The sequence below is a fragment of the Garra rufa genome, chromosome 1 (assembly GCF_049309525.1).
Source record: "Garra rufa chromosome 1, GarRuf1.0, whole genome shotgun sequence".
NCBI lineage: Eukaryota > Metazoa > Chordata > Actinopteri > Cypriniformes > Cyprinidae > Garra > Garra rufa.
Window position 1 is genome coordinate 43,024,665 of NC_133361.1, and position 15,326 is coordinate 43,039,990.

The following is a 15,326-nucleotide window of genomic DNA, read 5'->3' on the forward strand; positions in this document are numbered from 1 at the left end:
TTGCAGAAGGTTATATTTACACTGATGAACACTGGAATGATCTCTAATGAAGAAGAAAAATGTTGCTAGGAAACAAAAAGGCACCATTAATTAGAATCCAGACAGAAGGTTGAACACTTTTCTTGTCTAAGGAAGAACATTTATTGCTGGGAGGACTGGAGTTATCAGTAATGTTTCAGTTCAAATTATTTCAGATGACAGTTATTACATATATATACACAATCATTCAAAAGTTTAAGTACTGTAGTTCTTTTTAAAGAAATGTTTAGTTTTAATCAATAAGGATGCTTTATATTTAACAAAAATGACTAAAAATTACATTTCAAACCAATGCTGTTATTTTGAACTTTCTATTTATCAAATAATTCTTAAAAACACATCATAGTTTGCATGTAAGCAAACAAATGTTATTAACACTGACATTAATAAACAATGCACCAAATCAGCAAATCATTTCTATTTAATCATTTGACATCATTTGTAATGATGCTGAAAATTCAGCTTTGTATCACAGGAATAAATTACAATTCAAAAATATATTACAATAGAAAACAGTTATTTTAAATTGTAATAATATTTCACAATATTACTGTTTTTACTGTACTTCTGATCAAATATCTGGTGATAAAAATGTTGGAACAGTAAGATTTAAATTTTAATGTTTTTTTTTTTAAAGAAGTATCTTGTGCTCTTCTGCTCACCTGCATTTATTTGATCCAAAGTAACCTACAGCAACAGTCATATTTTGAAATAATTTGACTTTTTAAAATAACTGTTTTCTATTTGAACATATTTTAAAATGTAATTTATTCCTGTGATTTCATAGCTGAATTTTTAGTATTATTACTCCAGTCACGTGATCCTTCAGAAATCAAGAAATACTCTGATTTGCTGTTGAAAAAAAAACATTCATGTCATTATTAAGTAGAATTATTATTGAGTAGAATTTTTTCAGTTCAGCATTTACCCGAAAGAGAAATCTTGTGTAACATCATAAACATCTTTATCATCACTTTTGATCAATTTAAAGCATCCTTACTAAATAAACGTATTAAATCATTTCCATCCCCCACACTGTAAAAAACAAAAAAACACAATTTGTTGAGTCAACTTAAAATAATTTGTTACCCTGCTGCCCTAAAATTTGAAGTTGAATCCACTCAAATATCTAAGTTGTCACTTAGTACAACTTAACATTTCAAGTTGACTAAACTTTTTTGAGTTGACTAAACTTAAAATTTGAAGGCGGCCTGGTAACTTTTATAAGTTGACTCAACAAATAGTTTTTTACAGTGCACCCTATTTTTTTTTCTGACATATACTAAAGCTATATAAAATAAAGCTTTGTTTTTCAGATAAATGCTGATCTTTCGATCTTTCTATTCATCAAAAAAATCCAGAAAAAAAATACCCAACTGTTTTAAATACTGATAATAATAAACATGTTTCTTGAACAGCAAATCAGCATACTAGTTTTTATTTCTTGAGGATGATTTCATAAAAAACATTAAAAAATACTGTTCAAAAACTTTTGACTGTGATGTGTAAATAATGCAAAATTAAACTATTTTAATGTTAACATTTTTTTCCCCAGTAGTAATCCTATGGACAGTAATAAATTCTTGTATGAGGGCTAATGCGATCGAAACAGTAAAACAAAGTAAATATTTACATCATGTGTCAAGTTTTACGAACTCACGTTTCTGAAGGCCAACATAAAAAAAAAAAACGAGGAACAGGCCACTCATTCACTGTAATGTTTACGTTGTGCTACGCTGAGAAGGCAGTGAGGGGTGTCTCCTGAACCACGGGGATATCTCAGGAAGTCACAAGCTGAACTGACTTATCGTCAATCTTCTTTTGTTAAGAAACAGCACACCCAGCTTCTCCCATTCTTTTATTCTCATCCACCCGCTCTCCCATTCTCCACGTCAAACATTTATAAACTATTGGGCCATAAGTTTTGAGAGGTCTGTGAGAAATGAGCTTTGGCCATGGTAGGACAGAGATACAACAGTTGCAGTGACACAGCTATGCTAAAAACACTTGTTCTTGATCCTACACAGAAAACTTCCCAGAGCACCTAAGATTTTCCACAAAGAAATGTACTGAGATTCTAATGCATAGAATTACAGGAAATCACAGTTTCGAATCTAAAAACAGATTTCAATCATTTGACCTTTGGCTAACTGAAGTGAAAGCTGCAAAGACGCAAAGCTGTTGCAAGAGTGCGACACAGGCTAACTTTTACTTATCTAAAACCTGTCAAGGGGAAGCAAGAAACGGAAGAGAGATCAACAAGCAGATCTAGTTCTAAAACTTTACCTAAAAGCAAAATCGAATGACTCATTTTAAAACTAGTAGGCAGCAAACTAAAGGAATAAGAAGAGAGGTTTAGCATAGTGGCTATGAAACCTACACATGGCTCAAGCAACAATTAACACCGTCGCTAATTCTCCGTAGGGTTTTGTAATTGCATATTTCTGCGCCCATATCCAGACTGGGGCTAAAGTTCAGCGGTCTTCATACGTTTCTGCTGTCAAGTAGGAACCATGGCAATTAACATAGCAGGCTACACTAATGACCCAGCCCAGCAAAGGCCTTTGCACAGCAATTGACTGACACTTAAAACTACAAGCAGACACATGCTTATCTGCCGTCTCGCAACATCCTGTGACACATTCATTACATTATTTTCTCTCTACATCTGAGATGCTTACTTGTAGGTCATTGTTTTAAAGGGCAGATTTGCGTTTAAACTAGTTAAACAGGGGTAACTCCAAAAACGTCTGACCCAGATGAAAATAGCAGGGGTAATTAGATAACAGTGCAATAGCATGTACAGTCGTGGCCAAAAGTTTTGAGAATTACATAAATATTGGAAATTGGAAAAGTTGCTGCTTAAGTTTTTATAATAGCAATTTGCATATCTTCCAGAATGTTATGAAGAGTGATCAGATGAATTGCATAGTCCTTCTTTGCCATGAAAATTAACTTAATCCCGAAAAAAACTTTCCACTTCATTGTTAAGGAGGCTTCAGGGCGTCCAAGAAAGTCCAGCAAGCACCAAGGTTAGTTTCCTAAAGAGGATTCAGCTGCGGGATCGGAGTGCCACCAGTGCAGAGCTTGCTCAGGAATGGCAGCAGGCAGGTGTGAGCGCATCTGCACGCACAGTGAGGCCAAGACTTTTGGAAGATGGCCTGGTGTCAAGAAGGGCAGCAAAGAAGCCACTTCTCTCCAAAAAAACATCAGGGACAGATTGATCTTCTGCAAAAAAGTATGGCGAATGGACTGCTGAGGACTGGGGCAAAGTCATATTCTCCGATGAAGCCTCTTTCCGATTGTTGGGGGCATCTGGAAAAAGGTTTGTTCAGAGAAGAAAAGGTGAGCGCTACCATCAGTCCTGTGTCATGCCAACAGTAAAGCATCCTGAGACCATTCATGTGTGGGGTTGCTTCTCATCCAAGGGAGTGGGCTCACTCACAATTTTGCCCAAAAACACAGCCATGAATAAAGAATGGTACCAAAACACCCTCCAACAGCAACTTCTTCCAACAATCCAACAACAGTTTAGTGAAGAACAATGCATTTTCCAGCACGATGGAGCACCGTGCCGTAAGGCAAAAGTGATAACTAAGTGGCTCGGGGACCAAAACGTTGAAATTTTGGGTCCATGGCCTGGAAACTCCCCAGATCTTAATCCCATTGAGAACTTGTGGTCAATCCTCAAGAGGCGGGTGGACAAACAAAAACCCACTAATTCTGACAAACTCCAAGAAGTGATTATGAAAGAATGGGTTGCTATCAGTCAGTATTTGGCCCAGAAGTTGATTGAGAGCATGCCCAGTCGAATTGCAGAGGTCCTGAAAAAGAAGGGCCAACACTGCAAATACTGACTCTTTGCATAAATGTCATGTAATTGTCGATAAAAGCCTTTGAAACGTATGAAGTGCTTGTAATTATATTTCAGTACATCACAGAAACAACTGAAACAAAGATCTAAAAGCAGTTTAGCAGCAAACTTTGTGAAAACTAATATTTGTGTCATTCTCAAAACTTTTGGCCACGACTGCACATTTATTTTTTTAGTTAGTCTTATTTTTGCAGTACCACAGGCGGAGTACGATCTCTTTACTTGTCCTACTGAGCTATTTCTGAATACGAGAGACAGAGGACCACTATCAGATTTTGTGTTTGTTAGACCCTTGTCAGACAGTCTAAAGTGAGAAATGAAGATGGATAGCTGGGTGCGACTACACTAACTACTGGGGGCAAACACACACACACACACACACACACACACACACACACACACACACACACACACACACACTCACTCTTAACAATACTTTCATTTAAAGGACTAGTGAAGTTGGCTACGGCATTTGCCTTTCACGCCTCTTTCCAATGAAGCATGGTGGCGCCGGCAGAAGCAAAATGGAGATTCATTGCTTTCTCATTGCCGTATGCGGGATGTTTGAAAGTACGTGCGTTTCTCTGCTTGATATATAGTTCGGCTTTCTCTACTCAGTACAAAATGGAGCAGCAGGACCCTTATGAAGCTGCAAACATGGACTTAAGGATTTTTAATTGATCTGTTTTATTGTACATGATCAGTACCTCTATTTTTACATTGTTTGCACATACAATCAAATGCATAGTTTGAAAGGCTATCCTGTATGCTAATCGTTCACATTAAAACAGAAGTATACTTTGAGCTTAATGCTCATTTATAGTTAACAAAAAAAGTTTGAAATGGATGTAATGACTGATCTTTTCTTCTTATTGTATTTTAAAGTGTATTGGGCTGTCAAAAAGAAAAAAAAGGGATGGGCATATCGATTCTAAAGTATCGTTATATCGATACTGATGCGAGTATCGAAAGTATCGATACTCAAATTAAAAATATCGATACTAATGTGTGTTTTATTTACCAGTGATTTTGTTTATTTAACAAAAAGCAAGGCGTACAATGTGCATTGAACTGGATGTATAACCTATGTTAGGGAATAACTGTGGACGATATAACAATTTTCCTACTCATCTGAACGCACGCAAATGTTGCAAGACAGAACCAATCAATCACAGAGAGCATTCACTCCCTTCAGACAGTGCGTTCAAACAGGGCTGCATTTCCCAAAAGTATCATAAGAAAGCATTGATGCTTTTGGGAAACGGCAGCCCAGAACAATGCTTATCAGAGGACAGAAAATAAAAACATGTTTGAGCTATTACACAATAAACAAACAGAAATTGTAGCCTACATAATTTGTGCAATTACATTTCTTTAAATTAACACTTAAAGTTCATTGATCATGTTTTGTAGTAATGTTAATATAAATTATACACTGTCAGAATAAAAATGTTGTATTGTATGTGTGCAACAGCCTGTCACTGGCAGCCCCTTATGAAACTAAATATTTTCAATTATAGGTTTTGTAGTTACCACTACAGTAAACATATTTTAACCATGTGTAAAAAATAAAAGTTAATTAGTTGCAATTAAGGCATATTAAATGTTAAAATGCATTTCAAATATAAAGTTAAGGGTATAATTACATATTTTACTCTTATTAATTTAATAAATGTAATAATTTAAAAGTTAAGTTTAGAAGTATCGTATCAGTATCGATATCGATGATACTGGCCTTAAAAGTATCGGTATCGTATCGAAAACAAAATAAGTGGTATCGCCCATTCCTAATGAAGGCATCGCTATATATACAATTAAAGTCAAAAGTTTACATACACCTTGTAGAATCTGCAAAATGTGAATTATATAACCAAAATAAGAGGGATCATACAAAATGCATGTAATTTTTTTCTTTAGTACTGACCTGAATAAGATTTTCACATATAAGACATTTACCTATAGTCCACGGGACAAAATAATCATTGAATTTATAAAAATTACCCCGTTCAAAATCCTTCAGGTCACACAAATTCTGTGGTTTTTCAGCATTTTTATGTATTTGAACCCTTTCCAACAATGAATGTATAATTTTGGAAATATATCTTTTGACACTGAGGACTACTAAGGGACTTCCAGAAGGAAACACAATGAATTGAGAGCTGTGAAAGTGAAAACTTTTTGAATTTGAAGAACAGGGTAAATTTAACTTATTTGGTCTTCTAGGAAACATGTAAGTATCTTCTTTAGCTTCTGAATGGCAGTACTAAATGAAAAAATGTGATATTTAGGCAAAATAAGAAAAATGTACACATTTTCATTCTATTCAAAAGTTTTCACCCCCAGCTCTTATTGCATTATTTTTCCTTCTGAAGCATCAGCGAGCATTTGAACCTTCTGTAATAGTTGCATATGAGTCCCTCAGTTGTCCTCAGGGTGAAAAGTGGATCTCAAAATCATACAGTCATTGTTGGAAAGGTTTCAAATACACAAAAATGCTGAAAAACTGTTTAAAATAGGTTAACTGTTCCGGACAAACAAGGGACCCTAGAAGAACTACCACAAAACAAAAAACACAGCTGTGGATCATTCAGGTAACAACACTGTATTAAGAACCAAGTGCATGTAAACTTTTGAACAGGGTCATTTTTATAAATTCAACTATTATTTTCAGCTGTGGACTATATGTAAATGTCTTTTATGTGAAATATCTTATTAAAGAAAAAATAACATGCATTTTGTATGATCCCTCTTATTTTGGTAAGATCATTTTGCAGATTGCTGAAGATGTGTGTAAACTTTTGACTTTAACTGTAAATTTAAATGGTAAACAATTCATTTTAATTTGAGATAATTTTTATATTGACCAAATAGGATGAGAGGATGATAAAATAAAGACATAAACAATTACCAGGTTATTAATACCAGTTCCAAAATGTACTGACAGTTTCTTTCAGGAAGAAAATCTAGTATCCTCAAGTATGTCAAAAAACAATCTTCAAGTACAGTCAAGAAAATCAGTGAAACAATCCATAGTTTACCTCAAAAGCAAAATAAAGGTTATCCCTCAGAAACATTCCAAACAAGCTTTACCTCATTGCCAAAACAAGCCTAAATGAAACTTAATTCTACACATCACCACAGAAACACACTTTCCTGTTTGGATAGAAGAACCCAAGTCTCTATTGATTGTTACTCTGGAGGAAGTATGCGAGACCGAGACGGCACATAGTTCAATCAACCAATTCATTCACTCAGCGGAGCTTGCTTCACTAAAGCCAGACGCCGTGTATAAGTGGTGGCCTCCATTAGAGCAGCAGTCATCTCCAGACCAGTGGGATAAAATGCGTCCCCTGCGCATTCTTCCTCTGTCATTCTCTCTGAAAGAGAGCTCATAATGACAGCTGTGGCCCGATCTCAACAGTTGAAGTTTTGTGATTGATCTCTCCTAATCTGTCCCCCTCCCAGGCTTTTTAATTTCTTTTTCCTTTCAGAGCACATGCTCCGATCACTCTGGCCCTTTTCCAAGTCAAACCCAACAAAACACTGAGCTTCCTCCAGTTTGTCCTGTCTAAATGTCATTCTGCTTTAATCCCTCCATCCTTTCAGAAATCACTCAGGCCAACACTCTGTAACACGTCATCTTTTTGATGTGAAACACCATGTGCTAACTAGGCCTAATGCGATGCAATACTAGCTGGTCTACATTGAAAATAAAAATGATTCCAAATGCCAAAATAAAAGTATACTTCCTCAACTATAAAATAAATGTGTGCTTAATTTTATTCACTCAACAGTTGCAGATTTCCCTTTTTAGCAGAAAGGAATGGGTTGAACATGCTTGAAAGGATAGTTCACCCAAAAATTAAAACTCTGTCTTTAATCACTCACCCTCGTGTTGTTCCAAACCTGTAAGGCCTTTGTTTATTTTGGGGACACAAATTGTGACCCTGGACCACAAACCAGTCATAAGGGTCCATTTTTCAAAATTGAGATTTATAAATAAGCTTTCCATTGATGTATGGTTTGTTAGGATATGCCAATATTTGGCAGAGATACAACTATATGAAAATCTGGAATCTGAAAATCTGAAAAAAAATAAAAATAAATAAATATATATATATATATATATATATATATATATATATATATATATATATATATATATATATTGAGAAAATCACCTTTAAAGTTGTCCAAATGAAGTTCTTAGCAATGCATATTACTAATCCAAAATTACGTTTGGATATATTTATGGTAGATAATTTACAACAATAATACATCCTAATGATTTTTGGCATAAATGAAAAATCGATAATTTTGACCAATACAATGTATTTTTATGGCTATTGCTACAAATGCACCCGTGCTACTTATGACTGATTTTGTCGCCCAGGGTCACAATAAGGATATTTTTGATGAAATCCAAGAGCTTTCTGACCCTGCATAGACAGTAATGCAACTACCACATTCAAGGCCCAGAAACGTAGTAAGAACATTGTTAAAATAGACCATGTGACATCTGTGGCTCAACATCTCGTGTATGTGTGCCAAAGACTGACACAGATTTTTATCAATGTCCTAACTACGCTTCTGGGCCTTGAACGTGGTAGCTGCATTACTGTCGATGCAGGATCAGAAAGCTCGAACAACATAATTACAGCTTCCCAACTCATAAATGCGAACTTCCCAGGAGGACTTAAACATACTATGAAATGAATACACTAGAGAGCATTGTGTATAGTGGATGTACACCTATTGACATTTTAAAAGTTTTAAAAGACCATAACGTTCAAATATGTTTATTGGGTCCAAATGGTGCAGTTATGATATTTACCAGCAGGGGCAAACAGGCTGTACAAACTAGAACAACCTTGACCTCTTGGGTGTGACGGGTGTGTGATGTTGTAGTTGTGATGAAAGAAGCGTTCAATACTCACTGTGGCTGACTGATTGCAGGTGGACAGTCTTCGAGATCTTCTCCTCATGATTAGGAGTGCAGGACTTCCTGCTGACCTTGGACTTGAAGAGTGTGTTTACGAGCGTTGACTTCCCCAGACCGCTCTGACCTGTCAATGAGAGCGAGAACAGATTTAATGGCTTTTGTTTGTAAACTGCAGTAAAGTACAATTAACCGCATATGTAGCAGACCCCGGGCACGTTTATTTGCAGAACGACCTTTGCTTAGCATTAGCAGGGGGGATAAAACTTTATTACTGCACACAGATAAGATGGCACACATAAAATTGAGGTCATAAAGTATCACATGACCAGGCAGCGTAGGCCTCCAGGGTTTACATAAGCCCTTGATACTGCAAATCATCGGTGATGTAATAGGACCAGGTCAAGCCAAGGCAAAGTGCTTTAGCGTCTTATCTGGTGGGTGTCCAAACACACTGACAACACCACGCCGCCGGGAGCTTTGGGGAGCTTTTCCACTTAATGACTCTTTCACACTAGTCCTCACGGAGATCAGATCAGAGGGAGGAAGCTATTACCAGAGAGGGAGCCTTATCAAGGCCATCTCAATTCACACAAATAAGGGTAAATCTATGGGGCCACCTTCATTGCCTCAAAGGACATGTGCTCTGTTAATGTGAGCCGCTTAGTATTGAGTGCTGATGATGGCCAGTGTGTGTTCTGTCTTGCTCAGAGGGCCCCTCGGGCCCACCGGTCAGCTTCCCATTCGCAGGGTAGAGGTGGGGAATGCGCTAAACGGCTAAACGCTCTTGCCGCTTCGTTTCTACCTGTTGAGAGGCCTGGGCGACTCGGGAAGCTGTCAATGGATGAAACGATTTGACGGAGATAGACGACAGAGCTGGGGAGATCTGGCCCCTCCATCATTGCCCACCTCAACAGAGGCTTTGATGGATTTACGCCATGGCCTCTTACCATGGGAGGCAGTTGACATCAAATTTATGAGGAACTGACAACCCACGTTGTGTGTCCTCCTGGGCCTATTTGATTTACCACTTCAGACAACGCCTGAGCAAAGCAGGGCTTTCTGAAGATTTCAGTGTAGTCAAACATACTGTACCTGTTCGATAGGGATGGGAACAAAAGGTTTTAATTTCCCTAAATTATTCTTATTTTATACTACATCTTATTCTATAGTCTTTTGGAAATTAGGTTTTTGAGGAAAACATTCCAGGATTTTTCTCCATGTAATGGACTTCAATGGGAGCCAATGGGTTGAAGATCCAAATTGTGATTTCAATGCAGCTTCAAAGGGCTCTACACGATCCCAGCCAAGGAATAATGGTCTTATCTAGCGAAACGATTGGTCATTTTCTAAAGAAATTAACAATTTATATACTTTTTAACCACAAATGCTCATCTTGCACTAGCTCTCTGATGCATGTCCTCACATATTATGTAATCACGTTGGAAAGGTCACGCGTGGTCAGTTCTTCATCTGTGTATTTCGATTAAAAAAGGTAGGGTAGGATGAAAAACTCCATCTCATTTTCTCTTCCAATTCAAAATTGTACCTTTTTTGCATCTGACTTTCTTTGCATGTTCTCTTTGTAAACACTGGTGACTATGTAATGTGTGAAGTCAAGCTAGTGCAAGACGAGCATTTGTGGTTAAAAAGTATATACATTTTTATATTTTTTTTTAAAGAAAAAGACCAATCGTTTTGCTAAATAAAACCCCTATTCCTTGGCAGTGATCGTGTAGAGCCGTTTGAAGCAGCATTGAAACTGGAATTTGAACCTTCAACCCATTGGCTCCGATTGAAGTCCACTTAACTGAGAAAAATCCTGGAATGTTTTCCCTCAAAGAACTAATTCTTTTCAACCGAAGAAAGAAATACATGAACATCTCGGGTGGCATGGGGGTGAGTAAATTATTAGGAAATTTCTATTCAGGAAGTGAACTAATCCTTAAGTGTTTAAAATCAGACAGAACCAGTTCATATGAGTCATATGCATTTAAGAATATGACTACACTAATTGCGCAGCATGTTTTTGTTTCACTAACAAGACTTATTCATTCATGATTCAGACCACACCTGTCATACTTTTGATTCAGTAAAAAGATCTAGAGCATTAGGATTTTTGTACAGTATTACATTTGCATCGGTGGAAGAATAATGCACGGATGAGAGCCATTAACGCAACCGAGGATCAACCGATGACCCCATAAAGGACCCCATGATGAGATAATGTGAAAAGAATAACGGCTAGAGCCAGTCAGGTGCTTGTCTGAGTCATGCATTGACACATTCTCCTAGAAAAGCTGCGTTGTAACAGCTTGCCATTTACCACAACCACATGAAACTCCAACAAATGCAGGTAGTAGTTTTACCAATGTCATATGTGTTTAACTCTCAAAAGCATTTCAAATGGTGAAAACGTGTCTCCTCTGAGACACTTTGAAGCACAGTTTACAAAGCTTTTCTTTGAACACAATATCTACAAAGCCCCCTTGACTCGAGGGCGACAACAAAGCTGAATGTATTGACTGCATTAAAAATGTCAGAATATGCTAAACGCGTATTTGGGTGCACACTGCTACTTGACTTATGGGAAACTGGGAGACTCGCAGTAGTTTTAGCCCTGAGGCTACAAAAAGGTCCTGACCTTTACAACCGAGGACAAACTACACAGACCAACAGACTCCAAGTGCTACCATATGTAATATGTGCGGCTCTCGGATAAGAGCACCCCAGGGCAGGAAAATGTGGACAGGCGAGTGTAGCACACCATGGTCATCCTGTAGAGTTTCCTCCGTTCCTGCAATTTCATCCTGTTGTGTATATCTTGCTTTCGCACAATTCCTCCTCTTCCTGTATCTTGTCAAGTTTGCATTCACTGCCATGTCATGCTAGCTAACACATGCTAGCCTTTTCAAAAACACCCTTGTCAGACCCGCCGGCCTTGTGTTCTACAATGTGCCAAGGCAGCAGCAAAAGACAAACAAAAGATTTACATACATTTTTTTTTTTCAATTCAAACATTTCATGTTCAAAACAAAAATCCTTTGCACTACATGAAAGGGAGAAAATTAATGATCTGTCAATAGCTCTATAGTGCATAGAGAGTGAGTCAAACAGATCCACACCTGTCTCTACTGGGAAAGGGAGGAGCGGTTCACCTTTGATGCATGTCCAGAGTAGCAGGCATGGAGAGAACCACCATACCTGCTACAATACCAATGCTGTAACCTCCACAGTTCACTGAGGCAAGGAAGAAACTTGCACATGCCAAATGTTACAGAGCCAGCTTTTGAGGGAGTGAGCACTGGACCAGAGCCGTTTTTGCTGTGCAGAATTCATCGCAATACTGATCTGATTTAACATGCCTTTGATCTGCTCCCTATCGAACAGGTTTCAAGCTGCTCTGGAAAAAGAGGTGAAAAGCATCCAAGTGGCCAAAATGAGAACAGGTGAAGACTGTTATTGTCATATCTGCTCCTAATATCACTCCCACATACTTTGAGTGGATCATATTTAAAGCTGAAGTGTATTTATTGAATTTTCAGTCAGTTTTTCTTCAACCTTGACTACTTTTATCAGGGGTTTATTTGAAAAAAGAGAAAGATTTGATCTTTTTTCTTTTTGTTACATAAACATCATACTAAAACTGATGTTTGTTTATTGTTTTGCTTGTCCCAAAGTTAGACTTTCATTGTTTAAATACAATGGCATGTGAAAGTTTGGGAACTCCTTGCAGAATCTGTGAAAATGTGAATAATTTTAACAGAGATCATAAAAATTGCATGCTATTTTTTTATTTAGTACAGTCCTGAGTAAGATATTTGACAAAAAAAAAAAATATGTTTACATATAGTTCACAAGACAAAAAAATAGCTGAAATGATTAAAATAACCACCTTCAAAAGTTTGGGAACTTTGTTTTGTGATGGTTGTTCATGAGTGCCTTCTTAAACTGAGCATTGTTCTTCAGAATAAAACTCCAGGTCCTGCAGATTCTTTAGCTTTCCAGCATCTTTTGCATATTTGAACCCTTTCCAGCAGTGACTGTATGATTTTGAGATCCATCTTTTCATACTTAGGGCAACCGAGGGACTCAAATGCAACTTTTAAAAAAGGTTCAAACATTCACTGATGCTCCAGAAGGAAAGAGCTGGGGGTTAAAACTTTTTGAAATGGAACATCAAGATAAATTGTACTTAATATGTCTTCTGGGAAACATGCAAATATCTTCTGTTGCTTCCAAAAGGCAGTACTAAATGGGAAAAAAATGATATTTTAACTAAATAAAATAAAATATATTTGGACATTTTCATTTTGTTCAAAAGTTTTCACCCCTGGCTCTCTTCTGGAGCATTAGTGAGCGTTTGAACCTGCAGGACCTGGAAGATTTTTCTGAATCTATAGATTCATGCAACATGAATACAGAAAGGGGGATGTGGTGTTCCCTTCAATACCCAATGCTCTGGGCTCAATCCAACAGTACTATCTATAATTTTAACAAAAACCTCTGAGCTGTCAAAAGTCCACTGCTTTCCTCACACAAAACAGGTGACATGGAGAAAGAATACACATTGTTCATTTACATGCACTACTGACATCGTAACAATAAAAAGCTGGTTTAAAATCACCAAATCGTCCTTTCAGATGGAAATGAGACTGTTGTGGGAAAAAGAAAGACCAAATGCTCCTGGGCCTGGTCTACCTGAGTGTCCAAACAATGACAGATGGGAACGGGGTTGTAGGACTGTTTTGGACGAACCGTTTGGAAAGCTATTGGTGAACTCAGTGGTGCAGAAACTACACACTTCAGCTTTAATTTGTTTTGCTGACATCATTGTGGAACAGCGGCTGATACTGTGTTTCTCCGTGAGACTCGCAGCCTTTGAAGGATTTGGCAGAATGTTCTTTCTATTACCACTATGGAGGAGCCACCAAGGGGAAACAAAGCATAAGCAAGGGAGTGAAGAAAACCTGGCAACTCTGATTAAAAAACAGAGGAATGAAAAAAGTGGAAAAGAAGAATGGCTCTCACTGGAGAGCTGGATGGCCTTGAATTTGTGATGCTGCAGCCATCATAAATCCCCTTGGCTGGCCCAGTTGGGGAACACTCTGAGCCACATTCGGCTCCAGCCTGGCCCTGCCTCCCAGCCCACAGACAACACAACAATAGCCCTTGCCATTTAATTAGGTAAGACCCACACTCAGCCAACACCCCCTCCTGTTCCTCCTCCTTCCTGCATGCCTACCCTCTCTCTTGCTAAAAGCAAAGGGGGATCTGGGAGGTTCCAGTGCTCTGATTGGTCAGGCTTGAATAAGGTGGCCAGTTTGAATCAGGCAGACATCCAGTAACTGCCCAGGACAGTTAATACTAGCAAGCTCTACTGGGCTGGCAGAGTACAGCCCTAGTAGGTAACCTGGCACAAAATTTGTGACTTACAAAAGTACTGTCTTCTCATGAATTTCACTAAAACTATTTTAAAATGTAATTTATTCCTGTGATAACAGAGCTGAATTTTCAGCAGCCATTATTGAAATCTTCAGTGTCACATGATGCTTCAGAAATCATTCTAAAGGCTGGAATACACTACACGGTTTTTGCCCTAATTTCCATCAATTTACTGTTTGGAGAAGTTGATGCTAGTTGCTAAAGTCAGAGCAAGTCTACATATTTAAGTTGACAGATTTCACAGAAAAGCACGTAGTGAATGAAGGTCACAGACTCCGATTTGTTTAGTTTAAGACTATAAGTTAAGACTAATTTAGTTAAGACTATAATTTCATCCAGTTGGAAGATATCAAACATGTTTGATATTTTGAGCCAATTTCAGAAGAAATATTGTTTTAATATATCATGTGCCTCATAGCATGCATACATATTGGGTATTGTGATTATGGTGCTTATAAATAAAACGCTCTTTGGTTAAAAAGATGGTTTGTCTCATTGGAAAAAATCCCTTACAGTTGAGGTCAAAAGTTTGCATACACCTTGAAGAATCTGCAAAATGTTAATTATTTTACCAAAATAAGAGGGATTATACAAAATGCATGTTATTTTTTATTTAGTACTGACCTGAATAAGATATTTCACGTAGAAGACATTTACATGTAGTCCACAAGAGAAAATAAAATTACCCTGTTTACATACGGTTGATTCTTTGAACTTTGTTGATACTTGAATGATCCACAGCTGTTGAGTCCCTTGTTTGTCCTGAACAGTTAAACAGCCTGTTGTTCTTCAGAAAAATCCTTCAGGTCCCACAAATTCTTTGGTTTTTCATCATTTTATTAACCTTTTCCAACAATGACTGTATGACTTTGAGATCCAGGTTTTCACACTGAGGACAACATATACAACTATTACAAAAGGTTGAAACGCTCACTGATGCTCCAGAAGGAAAAACAATGCATTAAGAGCCAGGGGTGTAAACTTTTGAGCAGAATGTTTTGAACATTTCTTACCTAAATATTATATATA

General features: G+C 37.4%; 1 protein-coding gene across 4 annotated transcripts in view; it reads right to left on the reverse strand.

Annotated features, from left to right (window-relative positions):
• septin12 (septin 12) overlaps positions 1-15,326 on the reverse strand; it is an 87,151-nt gene that overhangs the window by 10,629 nt on the left and 61,196 nt on the right. For all 4 annotated transcript variants that reach the window (XM_073841055.1, XM_073841078.1, XM_073841071.1 and 1 more), the window contains one exon: positions 8,851-8,979. In XM_073841055.1, the coding sequence (XP_073697156.1) occupies positions 8,851-8,979 (129 nt within the window). The remainder of the gene's footprint in view (positions 1-8,850; positions 8,980-15,326) is intronic.